This window comes from Nicotiana sylvestris, chromosome 5 (genome assembly GCF_000393655.2).
Source record: "Nicotiana sylvestris chromosome 5, ASM39365v2, whole genome shotgun sequence".
Classification (NCBI taxonomy): domain Eukaryota; kingdom Viridiplantae; phylum Streptophyta; class Magnoliopsida; order Solanales; family Solanaceae; genus Nicotiana; species Nicotiana sylvestris.
The window spans coordinates 163,597,129-163,610,991 of record NC_091061.1 but is presented as its reverse complement, the minus strand read 5'-3'; the positions used below and the strand labels follow the sequence as shown (position 1 = coordinate 163,610,991).

Here is a 13,863-nt window from a genome sequence, read left to right as displayed (position 1 = left end):
ATATATTATTTAATACCGTTTATATTTATTTATCATAAAATAAGCAATTTTAACTTAATATATTTTCACATATTGAAGGTGTATGGTAATGGCGGATAAATTTGTGTGTGTCAAAGTTGAAACCAAAGGTTAATTCGTCGTCTGAGTTAACACTGTTGGAGTTACATAAACATACAGCCTTGGGCCATAGTCCTATAAAAAAGATTTGGGCCAAAGTCAGCAAAGTCAGCCCAATAATTGTATTTATATTAACCGGTTAGATTGATAGAAGAAGACTATTTTTCCCTTTGTATATATATGTGTATATACTCTAGAACTTTCCTAATCAGATGAATGAAAGTCTAATTGTCTCTCTGTCTCCGTCTTCTCTCTTCGAACTGCAACCTTAGATTCATCTCATCAATTTTGTTTATTACAATGTTAACATGGTATCAGAGCCACGGTTTTGGGTAGATTCAAGCGTGATAACTCGAGCGGTGTTGACCCTGTTGTTTGAATCGAAAGAGAACGAAGATTTTTTCCGGTTTTGGTTCGGTGAACAGAGCTTTCTGAAATTCCGGCGAGGATTTTTTCCGATTTCTGACGGTCATCTCCTATTCCTGCAAGTTTATCAGTTTGGAGTGTTTCAAGGCTTACTTCTTCGAGTATAAAGGAAGAAGATCGGTAACCCTAATTTTTCTGTCCTTTGCATCATAGCTGGTGGTATTTTACTTCATTGATGTACGACTTTGATTCTGAATTTGTCTTGTTACGCGATTTTGTCCCAAATTGTTGAGCTATGGTAAATCCTGGAACTCCTACTGAAACTTCGTATAATCTTGATCCTTCAAGTCCTCTTTTCATACATTCTTCTGATATTCTTGGAACATGTCTAGTTAGTACTCCCTTCTCTGGGTCTGGCTATGGGGGATGGAAGAGAAGCATGATAGTGTCTCTCTCTGCTAGAAACAAAATTGCTTTTGTTGATGGCTCTTGTCCTAGACCTTCGAGTATTGACGATTCCGCAAAATTACGACAATGGGATAGATGCAATAATATGGTAATTTCGTGGCTAACCAGTTCACTCTCACTAGTTATTGCTGAGAGTGTCCAGTACTCAGAAACTGCTGAGAGTATCTGGAAACAACTGGAGCGTAGATATGGGGCTGTGAATGGGACTAAGGTTTTTGAAATTAAAAAGGAGTTAGCATCAACTCAGCAAGGGTCTCTTGACATTGCTTCATACTTTAATAAATTGAAGAAACTTTGGGATGAGTTAGGGACCATGCGTAAAAATCATGGTAATTCATGTACTTGTGCTGCTAAGTCAGGCATTCAAAAAGACGACGAGGAGGATAAACTACATCAGTTTCTTATGGGTTTGAATGTGGTTTATATGGGGGTTAGAAGTAATCTGTTAATGATGCAGCCTTCTCCTTCACTTGATAGTGCATATAATATACTCTTTCAAGATGAGAATCAAAGACAAGTTCATTTCAGTCCTCAACTTACTCCAGAGTCTGCTTCTTTCTCTGCCAAAATGAATAATAAGACATTCCCTCCAAAACAGTACAATCAAAAGATAGATTTTGGACAGTCCAGAATCAATGTGTTCTGCAAGTATTGTAAGAAATCAGGTCACACAATTGAAAAATGTTATAAACTTCATGGGTTCCCCCAGAATTTCAAATTTAATAAGGAAAAGAGGGTAGCTACAAATGTGTCCACTGAGTTTGGGTGTCCATATCCTAGTTAGAAGCATAGTCCTCCTCAGTTTTGTGATGGTACTTCTGGTAATGGAACTCCTGGTCAAATCTGTGATGATCAAGCTTCATCTATTCTTGGTTTAACCAAACAATAATACTCACAGCTCATGACATTGCTGCAGCAGACTCAAATTGGTTCTGATTCTGATTCTTAGTCCAACCTGATAGGTTCTGCAAATTTTGCAGGTAGTATTTTGTCTCTGCCTGTTTATTTTGACAATGAGTCTCATGCTTGTTTGTTGTCTGGGGCTAGTAGAAGTGTATGGATCATAGATAATAGGGCCACTGATCACATGACCTCTAATAAAGATATACTCTTTAACATCATACCACTAACTACTCCTTACTTAGTGACTTTACCTAATGGATACAAGGCAAAGGTTACTTGTATAGGATCTGTTACTTTGTTCCCCTCTTTGACTCTTCATCAAGTACTATACATTCCATCCTTTCACTATAATCTGATTTCTGTCCACAAATTGATTCAACAACTCAAGTGCTTAATTCTGTTTACTTCTTGTTCATGCATTCTCATACAGGACCTTTCCATGAGGAAGCTTCTGGAACTTGGTAAATTGGACCAAGGACTTTACAAGCTTCTTCATGAGGATCACACTACTCCTAGTTCTGGATTCCCTGTTTCTGTTTTTAGTAAGAATGTACACTCTAAGAATGTTTATGATGTTTCCATTAACAAAGTTGTACCAAATAAAAGTGCTTTGAATTTTATTCCTTTACTTCCTTCTGATGATGTGCATAGTATAAATTCTATTCCTTTAGTTCCTTCTGATGATGTGTATAGTATAAATAAACATGATGGGACATATTCCCTTTGCTAAAATGAAGCTCATTCCTTCTATATCTGTTGATTTATCTTCTAGACAATCTTTTACATGTCCTGTTTGCCCATTAGCAAGGCAAAACAGATTGCCTTTTTCTCATATAACTTCTGCTTCTAATTCCTTATTTGAATTGATTCATGTTGACACATGGGGACCTTATCACACACAAACATATTCTGGAGATAGATATTTCCTTACCATTGTGGATGATCATAGTAGGGTCACTTAGACCCATTTAATGCATTCTAAAAGTAATGTTTTTTCCTTGTTGAAAGCTTTCATAGCTATGATCAAAACCCAATTCAATCCTCATGGTAAGACTGTAAGGAGTGACAATGCTTTAGAAATAGGGCTCTCCAATTCTGTTTTACAATACTTCTCTGAAAATGGTATTATCCACCAAACATCTTGTGCACATACACCCCAGCAGAATGGTGTAGTTGAGAGAAAACACAAACACCTACTAGAAACAGCAAGAGCATTATTATTTCAATCAAAACTCCCAACAAAATTCTAGGGAGATTGTATTTTGACTGCTACATACCTAATAAATAGATTCCCTTCAACTATTTTACACAATAAAACCCCTTTTGAAGTTTTATATGGCAAATCACCTTCCTATACATATTTGAAGCCATTCGGTTGTCTATGCTATGCTACCATCCCCAAGTGCAACAGAGACAAATTAGATCCTAGAGCAGTCCCTTATGTGCTTGTTGGTTATCCATTTGGTAAGAAAGGGTATAAATTGTACAATCTCTCCACTAGAACTGTGTTTGTATCCAGAGATGTAGTCTTCCATGAGTCAATTTTTCCATTCTTCTTATCTTCTCCTTCCCCTATACTTACTGTTCCAATGCCTCCTATTCCTAATGATGATTTTTATCCTTTCCAATCTGAAACTTCAACTTCTTCATTTCCCTATTATGTTCCTCCTTCAACCATTGTATCTCCAGATCCTCCTACTCTTTGTACTATTCCTGCACCTTCTAACTTATGTTTTGTCCCTCTTCCTGAAGTTAGAAGGAGCAGAAGGACTCACACTCTACCTTTTCATCTCAATGATTTTATAACACAACTTCCTCCTTCCCTTTCTGGCTCTACTTCTACATCACTTTCTGCTGCCCAATCAACAACAACTGATCCTCATTCTTATACTCAGGCATCTGTCAGCCCTGCTTGGCAGGAGGCAATGAGGCAAGAGTTTGATGCTTTAGAAGCTAATAAAACTTGGACAATAGTTGAGCTACCTAAAGGCAAGAAACCAATAGGTTGCAAACGGGTGTATAAAATTAAACGTAAAGCTGATGGTAGTGTAGAAAGGTATAAGGCTAGATTGGTGGTACGGGGTGATACACAAATTGAAGGGATTGATTTTCATGAAACATTTTCCCTGGTTGTCAAGATGTGCACCATCCGGTGTCTTGTGGCTTTTGCTGTCAAGAAAGGGTGGTCTCTCTTTCAATTAGATGTCAACAACGCATTTCTTCATGGTGATTTAGATGAGAAGGTGTACATGAAACTACCTCCAGGTCTTATTGTTACTTCCAATGTTCATCCCTCTTCTATTTTGGTTTGCAAGCTTCAAAAATCCCTTTATGGTTTAAGACAAGCATCTCATCAGTGGTATGCCAAGTTATCCACCGCACTTTGCTCTAGAGGTTATGTTTCTTCTCTAAATAATTACTCTCTCTTCATCAAGAAATCTACCAATTCTACTATTTTTCTTGTTGTTTATGTGGATGATATTATTCTTACGGGTGATGATCTTACTAAAATTTTTGCTCTTAAGGAGTTCCTTAACGACCAATTTAAAATCAAAAATTTGGGTCTACTCAATTATTTTCTTGGGATTGAAGTTTTCTATGATAATTCTGGGGTTATTCTTCATCAACGGAAGTTTATTGCTGATTTGCTTCGTGAATTTGGTTGTGATTCTGCTTCTGCTGTAGTTTCTCCTCTAGAATTGGGTGTCAAGCTGCAATCTGATGATGCAGAGTTATTGCCTAGGCCTGACTCTTATAGGAGTTTAGTTAATAAACTTAACTTTCTCACCCATACTAGACCTGATTTGTGTTTTGTTGTACAACACTTAAGTCAGTTTCTCAAGTGTCCTAGGGTGCCTCATATGAATGCTGCTCTTCAGATTTTGAGATATTTGAAAGGCACTCCTGATTTTGGGGTTTCTCTTAATACCTCTTCTGATTTTTCTTTGCTTGCCTATTGTGATAGTGATTGGGCTGCTTGTTCTGAGTCTCGTAGGTCTGTTTCTAGTTTTTGCATAACTCTGGGTGGAAGTTTAATAAGTTGGAAATCTAAGAAACAGTCTGTTGTTTCATTATCCTCTGCTGAGGTTGAGTATCGGGCCATGAGTAAGGTTGTGGCTGAATTGGTTTTGTTGGTTCGTTTGCTCACTGATTTGGGTATTCCTTCTATGTCTCTTGTTCCTGTATATTGTGATAATCTGGCTGCTTTGCATATTGCGAAAAATCCCGTGTTTCACGAACGTACTAAACACATCGAAGTGGATTGCCATTTCATAAGGACAAAGTTAGCTGACGGCCTAATTTCTTTACATCATATCTGCACTACTTCTCAATTGGCTGACATTTTTACCAAGTGTTTGATAGGTGGACAACATCATTTGTTGCTTGGCAAGTTGGGTGTGGCCTCACCCTCCAACTTGAGGGGGGGTGTTGGAGTTACATAAACATACAGCCTTGGGCCATAGTCCTATAGAACAGATTTGGGCCAAAGTCAGCAAAGTCAACCCAATAATTGTATTTATATTAGCCCCGTTAGATTGATAGAAGAAGATTATTTCTCCCTTTGTATATATGTGTATATACTCTAGAACTTTCCTAATCAGATGAATGAAAGTCTAATTGTCTCTCTGTCTCCGTCTTCTCTCTTCGAACTGCAACCTTAGATTCATCTCATCAATTTTGTTCAATTACAATGTTAACAAACATTGAAGGAGATAGGCATTAGGGATGAAATAATATACGAAGAGTTGAATAAAATTCCATTTAAATTGAAGCTAAAGTACAAGCCTAGGGTAATTTATAGATCACCATTCAATGCCAATTGTGTACAAACATATTTTATTACAAGGAAATAAAACATTGTTTTAGGTGAACATTTATTTTTATGAAATTATGGGTGTTAGGTAATTCGGAGTGAAATTCAAAAATAACCAGATTTACAACTTGTCGTTTAAAATAGCCCAGTTTCAAAAGTAATCTAAATTTAGCCACTTTTCATGTAAAGATAAATTTGAGCGAAAACATTGTTCAAAACTCGGAAAATACGTCAGTATTTTATGCTGGAGTTCCAGCATAAGTATACTTGAACTCCAACATATTATACTGGAGTTCCAAGATAAGTATGCTGGAACTCCAGCATAATATGATGGAGTTCCAGCATAAGTACACTAGAACTCCAGCATAATATACTGGAGTTCCAGCAAGTATACCGGTCCAGCATAATATACTGGAGTTTGAAGCACCGGTGCTCCAATCTCCAGTATATTATACTGGAGCCAGCAAAGTATACCGGTCCAGCATAATATGCTGGAGTTTATACACAGGTGCACCGAACTCCAGTATATTATGCTGGACCGGTCTCTACTGCAGCAAAATAGTGGTTATTTTTCATTGACTTGGTAAACGTTGACTATTTTTGAATGACCAGTCCGAAAACTGATTATACCGTGCTATTTTTACGGTAATTCGGGTCTACCACATGCACCTTGATAAACCCATCAATATTTCGTACCATAGTGTATACGCACATACATAAACTCATTATCTAATTTTATTTGATGTTTGATTTAGAAACAATGTTTCAGATGTTAATTAGAGTTATGTATTACATTGGTACTATTCATGGGAGAAATTCAAAAAAAGCCAGATTTACAAGTGGCCATTCAAAAATAGCCACAATTTTAAAAATAATCGAAATTTAGCCACTTTCATGTATAGATAAGTCTGAACGAAACACTGTTCAAAATCCGAAAAAATACTCCAGCATAATATACTGGAGTTTGGAGAACCGCTGCTCTAGTCTCCAGTATATTATACTTGAGCCAGCAAAGTATACCGGTCCAACATATTATGCTGGAAGTTCATATACAGGTGCACTGAACTCCAGTATATTATGCTGGACCGATTTTTGTTGCAGCAAAATAGTGACTATTTTTCAATGACTTAGTAAACGCTGGCTATTTTTGAATGACCAGTCCAAAAACTGGCTAGACCTTGCTATTTTAACAGTAATCAGGGGAGTCAAATTTGGCCCAAGTCCAAATGACTTGCACAACCCATCCAAGGTTGGATTGATTATTGACTCGTTCATTTATTTAACTCGGCTCATCTTGACCAACCCATTTTAACGTAGATTGATTTTAGCCCAAATTGATTCATGAGTAACTTTGTCAAAATATTTTTAAAATAATTTTTTTATTTGATATGTTAGATATGACCACAATAAAAGAAAAAAAGTCTTATTTAATAATTATACCAAAAAAAAAATAACACATATTAGTTAAAGTTTGGTAAGAGTTTAACGGGTTGGATTATAATCCAAATTTTAGCTCATCTTAACCAAATTTATCCTAGACCAAATGACATTGGCCCGACCATTTAACACTCCTAGTAGTAATGGAAGAAATTATTAGAATCATATATTGTTAAAAAGTTAGCGGAGCGATAACTAATGATCAAGTAAAGAAATAGGGAAATGTCACTTCAAATTTTACAATTTTTACACTTATGATATTCCAAAATGAAAAGACAAGCCATATTAAGTGAGACATATGGAGTATATATTTTGTTGTCCCATTAAGCTAGTATATTACTCATATTACGAATCAACCTCCATTTTATTAGTCAACAAATATACATAGTAGTATATGTAAACTTCAAATAATTGAGACAACAACGTGAAGTAGGTGGAGAATAATAAAAATATAAAACAAGATCCTGCTTGAGATTTTCCATGAATTATTGTGCATATTATAAAGTCAACTAACTTTACCTGGCAGCATGACAACGTTTATTTTAAAAGAAAATCAACCTCCACTTCGGAGACGGATTTAGAATGTTATAACGGTTCCGGTAGCTTTTTGCTCTAACTTTATATATATATATATATATATATATATATAAAGAAATTCACTTGTAAATATTTGACCGTGAATGTAATTATTATTATAGTATTAATAACTTGAGACATTGTAGTAACCCATAAACTTCAAATCTCTGACATTTGAATTTTGTTATTTAATAAACAACTATACATAGTACATGTAGCTTCAGAGAATTGAAAGCATATTCAAATTAATTAAAACGTGAAACTTGAGAATATATTATAAAAGCTCGATGAACAAGAACCTGTCTTTGATTTTATATCAATTTTTCTGTAAATTATTGAGTATATAAAATGAACTTGGTTAGGGTGGTAGCATGAACCAAAACTTGTTACAGTTCACAATATGGCTGCAAAACAAGTAATCCCTCCATTTTCTCTGATATTGGCTTTTGCATTCATCCCTTTACTTGTGTTTTCTGCACAAGCAGTTCCATTAGAAAGGTTGAATTCTTTAAGAGTTATTAAAAGTGTGAATAAAAATGGTCCTTTCCTTGGTCTTATCACAGTCTATGCACCAGAAGAAGAAGCTTTTTTTAGTACTGGTGTCTTTAGGCCTGATCCTAGACACCCCTTTGTTGATTTATCAGGTAAACTATAACGTTTTTGTCGATTCAACTGAACTCATTACTTTTTGCTCTAATTATGTATAAATATGAAAAGAAAAAAAATTAAAATGTATACTCTAGATCTTGGATTCGCTTATGCATTCTCTCCTTGATTTAACTCAAAATATTCTTGGTTTCTTTTGCTTTAAATTATGTTAATTTCCAGAGTTAAGACTGACATAAGAGTCATTTTTGCAGGTAGACGTTTCCAAATTGGGAAGGTTGCAGGAAAGAAAGCCATTTATGTGAAATGTGGAGTTGGATTGGTAAATAAATTCTGAGATCTTTCTTTTCAAGTCAACTCATATTGTTCTTTTTTTAAATAATTATGCTTCTATTCTTGACCACTCGTTGATGATAAGAGAGAAGTCAGAGACAACCTATGGGGCATGATGGGATGGTTAAAATATCTCCACTCTTAATCAAATGTTTCGAATTCGAGCGTTTTAATGTATCTATTTGGCTCGAATCTTGAATGGTCAGGCAAGTGAATTTTTGAATATTGCGAATATATAAAGAAAAAAAAAAAAGAGGAAGTAAGAGTTGAGTTACTGCAGTTACTATTTGTCTAAGATTTGATGAGATAGTTGATTGGCTTCTACTTAGGTGAATGCAGCTGCAGCAACACAGCAGATGTTGGATCTGTTTGACATAAAAGGAGTAATCCATTTTGGTATTTCTGGTAATGCCAACAGTTCTATGCACATTGGAGATGTCACAATCCCATATCAAATTGCACAAACAGGGCTCTGGGATTGGCTGGTAAATCTTTCTAACTTTTAACCCTTTAATCAAACTTTTTTTTTTTGGTATTTCCACTCACATCTCGCTTGAGTAACCTTGGTAAAATTGTTGCCATGTGATCAGGAGTTCACGGGTTCGAGCCGTGGAAACAGCCTCCTGTAGAAATGCAGGGTAAGGCTGAGCATAATAGACCTTTGCGGTCTGGCCCTTCTCCGGAACCCGTGCATAGCGGGAGCTAAGTGCACCAGACTGCCCTTTTTATTATAGTTGGCTCACATAAATTGTATGTTTGTGCAGAAACCAAATGCAACTTTGGAACCAAATGATTTTGCTCAATTTGATTTCAAGAATTATAATGTGCCAAAAGGAGGGGATAACAAGTTGGGGCGTGTTGGTTATAGCACGGAGCAGTTTTACTCAACTTCAGGGGAGGTCAATGTACCTCAGAGACCAGTTTGGTTTAATATAACCAAGAATTGGTTTAATGTAGCCTCTCATTTGCAGGTAAGTAATATACTTATTATCTTCCACCACCAGTACTGATATCGAGTAACTATGTTCATCAATTAGAGGCGGATCGATTTTCTATTTGGTGTGATTGTAATGTGTTTGGATTCAATAACAGGGGCTGAAATTGGAGCAGTGTGCAAATTCAACTTTGTGTCTTCCTCAAATACCTAAATTAGTTGTTGGACTTAAGGGGGCAACTTCAAACTTTTTCATTGACAATGCAGCTTACACAGATTTCCTTTTCAAAACTTTTGGGGTTACATCACTTGACATGGAGAGCTCAGCTGTTGTAATGGTAACTTGCTTTTCCTTCTTTTTTTTAATTAACTTCTCTAATATTGTCGTGCCACCTAAACGATAGCTGTAGCTCGAGGCCAGATTCATGATTTAGACTGAGTTCCTTGTTGAAATAACGGGTTCATAATTGAATATTTGTTAAATTTTTTGATTTTCATTATATTTTATGGTCCGAGAGACCGTGACCCATATTCTACAAGCTCCATCCACCTATAACTAACATGTAACTGTCTATAAATAGTGGATAAGTAACATGAAAAATAAGGTAAGTTACATGTTAAAACACACGATTCATATACAAATTCTTCGCACTGTCATTGTATATAAATTACATGTTATATGTTAAAACACACAATTACATTTTCATCTTTTTTCCCTTTTTTGAAGCTTGGCCAAACAGGCTATTAGACTGAATCCTTATTGAATTTATGGGTTCATAATTAAATATTTGTTGAAATTTTGTGATTTTCACTATATTTTAGGGCCCGTGATCTATATTCTACAAACTCTATCCGCCTTTGACAATATGTAACTGTCTGTAAATAGTGGATAAGTAACATAAAAAATAAGGCAAGTTATATGTTAAAATACGCAATAATATACAAATTCTTCGCACTGTGATTGTATATAAGTTACATGTTACATATTAAAACATACAAATAAATTTTCATCTTTTCTTCCTTTTTTCTATTTTCTGTAACTCTTAAATTTGCTGTTAATTTGAACTAATAGCTCTATTTTGGTGATTTTGTGCAGACATGCTTGTCAAATGGGTACCCAGTAATCGCAATTCGTGGAGTATCAGATTTAGCAGGGACACAAGAAGGAGACAACACAATTAGATTATTTGGACCTTTAGCTGCTCTAAACACAGCCAAAGTTGTTATTAGTTTTGTCAAGTCTCTACCAGGAAACTACATTTCCAAATTCTAGCATGTTAGAATATTTCCTGAGACGGATTTAGGATGGGTTTTATGGGTCTAATTGAATTCACTATTTTTATTCGAACGATGCATGCATATGCGAAATCATTTAAATATATACATAAAATAAGATCACACTAATTTAAAACTTACTAACCCTTGATTCTGAATTGTCCGTAAATATCACCTATTACAAAGATGACTATTTGAGTATTAGTATTTGATGGTTTTATGATCTCAAACAACTATGATCTGATCCCATTATTCAACATTTTCAATTAGAATAAGTGATTTATTGGATCATTCATCGTTGGCTAAGATTAACAAATAGAGAACAGCGTGGAATTGATCTCAGTATTCAGCATTTTAACTAGATTATACGATTTGTTGGATCTTTGACTAAGATTAATAATTAATAAAGAGAGACCATGGTCATGTCATAAATGGATGTATCAAGGATGAACAACAACAATTAATTTCAACTTGTAACAAAGCTACAATTTTATGTACAAATAGACATTTTACCCCTTATGCTTCAATTTTATTCATTGGGTATGTATACAGGTAAAATCGAGGATAGAGTTACCCTCGATTTTCCGTTGTGAAACAAGGAATGATGTTACTTGTTATTGGCTCGAGTGAGACCGATGGTACCTATAGATCGAAACTAGGGACGAACGAACGATACAACAGGTTTCAAGCATGGCCGAACCCGAAAATAATCAAGCTCGAGTGAGATGAAGAATGGAAGGTAAAGGAAAGACGGTTAAAGGAGACAAACCGGGAGCAGAAATATCCGTCATCAACCGGATATTACAACACGGATCACGCTCGGTATTGGATGCTGATCATATTTTCGTGGGAGAGAAGGAAGGAAAGATTTTTACCTTATTTAGACTTGTATTAGGGTTAAAACTCCTCTACTATATAAAGAGGAGGACCCCTTTATTTTTGGCACTATTTGCACGCATATCAAGGTAATAAAATTTACTTTGACTCTCTGCAATTGTTTTAAGTATTCTTCAGTTGTTCACTGGTTTAGCCGGATCCGAGCTCTATCTCGAGGGCTCGATTGTGACTGATCGTTAGCATTTAAGCTGAATACAAGGCTTAATTGCTACATCACTTTGGTTTGATCATTTTATTTCATTTCAATTCAATTATTTACTGTTCTTTGATCATTTGTGTTAAATTAAATCACATATCCTTTAAACCGCGTACAAATTTAATTGTTGTCCATTTTAAGAGGTAAACAGTTTGGCATCGAACATGGGGATAAGGACTATTTAATAAATCAGATTCTCAATCTGCTCACTTAAGTGTTGACGCCGAATCAGGCAATCACGGTGAAAATAATAATGGGGTGCCGAGCAATAACGTACCCCCTGTTGACCCTAACAACGTTCCAATCACTGATCTGGTCGATGCCAAATCGCCGGTTGCTGTCAACACTAACCTACCGACTGATCCCAATAACAACGTTCATGGAGCACCTCGGCCATCAGTTTGTGAAACGGCCGAAGAGGGAGGCGATGAGGTTAGCTTACGTTTGATTTTTGAGATGTTGCAAGACCAATAAGTTTCCATATCACAACTGCAGAATCAAAATCACGCACACAACACGGTTGAACCCGAATGGGCTGAAGAAGATACCCAGGAGGGGAGAATAGATTGTCACAGAGCCCAACAGGTCCGGATCTGGGGAAACTTCCGAGGTGATGAAAATGCTCGAGGCACTGAAAAAACGGGTAGAATCCGGCAAAAAAAAGATAGTGGAAAATGATAAGAAAGTGGAAACCTACAACTCGAGGGTCAATCAGATCCCGAGGTCACCTCCGATAGTAAAGGAACCGGATTCCAAAAAGTTCATTCAGAAGCCTTTCCCCCAAGTGTGTCACCAAAGCCGATCCCGAAAAGGTTCCAAATGCCCGATATCCCCAAATACAATAGGACCACAGACTCAAACATGCATGTGACCTCCTATACATGCGCTATAAAAGGCAACGACCTCGAGGATGACGAGATTGAGTCGGTGTTGCTGAAAAAATTCGGAGAAACCCTATCCAAGGGAGCGATGATATGGTATCATAATTTGCCTAAAAATTCTATTGATTCATTTGCTATGCTTGTAGATGCCTTTGCTAATGCCCATGCCGGAGCCATTAAAGTTGAGACGAGGAAATCGGACATGTTCAAAGTCAAACAAAAACACAACAAAATGCTTAGAGAATTCGAGTCAAGATTCCTAATGGAACGGATGGATCTACCATCGTTTGTAGACGATTGGGCCATTCAGGCATTTAATCAGGGGCTCAACCCCCGAAGTTCGGTCGCGTCTCAACAACTGAAGCAAAATTTGATAGAATATCCAGTGGTTACCTGGGCCGACATCCACAATAGGTACCAGTCAAAGATCAGAGTCGAGGACGACCAATTAGGGACCCCCTCAAGATCGGTTTATCCCGATAAAGTGGACGAAAAGTCTAAAAGAATAGTGGTTCAGGAGTCGAGGCCACCCCGAGATCGATACCAACCTTACAACTTAGATAGAAGGGAAAACAGACCCAATTGCTATTCGACCACGAATGATAGAAGAAACGATTAGGGTTCAAGCAATCGAGGGTTGGTGAATAGAAACGGGCTCGACAGATGAACCGAAGTCAGAGATGCGCCGAAGCTATCGGAATATAACTTCAACGTAGATGCAGCGAGCATAGTGTCAGCCATCGGCCGCATCAAGGAGACCAAATGGTTGATGTCGCTCCAGTCTGATCCGGCATAGAGGGATCACAATTTGATATGCAAATATCATGGTACTCACAGGCATAAAACTGGGGATTATCGACAGTTAAGGAAAGAAGTGGCTCGTTTGTTCAATAATGGGCATCTCCGAGAATTCCTAAGAGAGCCGGCCAAAAACCATTTCAGGAGTAGGGACGCCAACAAGCAGGTCGAGCAGGAAGAACCCCAACATGTGATTAATATGATTATTGGGGGAGTAGATATTCCCCAAGGACCGGTGATAAAATGCACCAAAGTTTCCATC

General features: G+C 36.7%; 1 protein-coding gene across 1 annotated transcript; it reads left to right on the top strand.

Moving 5' to 3' along the window:
- The first annotated feature begins 8,011 nt into the window (after positions 1–8,011).
- LOC104235086 (bark storage protein A-like) lies at positions 8,012–10,902 on the top strand. Its single transcript, XM_009788764.2, has 6 exons — positions 8,012–8,325; positions 8,542–8,609; positions 8,950–9,105; positions 9,385–9,591; positions 9,713–9,892; positions 10,651–10,902. Exons 1-6 carry the CDS (start codon positions 8,082–8,084, stop codon positions 10,825–10,827), a joined length of 1,032 nt encoding a protein of 343 aa, XP_009787066.1. The 5' UTR covers positions 8,012–8,081; the 3' UTR covers positions 10,828–10,902.
- The last annotated feature ends 2,961 nt before the right edge of the window (positions 10,903–13,863 follow it).

Excerpts from the sequence above, each read along its gene's own strand:
- LOC104235086 (XM_009788764.2), top strand. The coding sequence starts at position 8,082 with ATGGCTGCAAAACAAGTAATCCCTCCATTTTCTCTGATATTGGCTTTT. Across the intron at positions 9,592-9,712 it reads ATGTAGCCTCTCATTTGCAG|GGGCTGAAATTGGAGCAGTG; the intron begins GTAAGTAATATA and ends ATTCAATAACAG. Across the intron at positions 9,893-10,650 it reads AGAGCTCAGCTGTTGTAATG|ACATGCTTGTCAAATGGGTA; the intron begins GTAACTTGCTTT and ends GATTTTGTGCAG.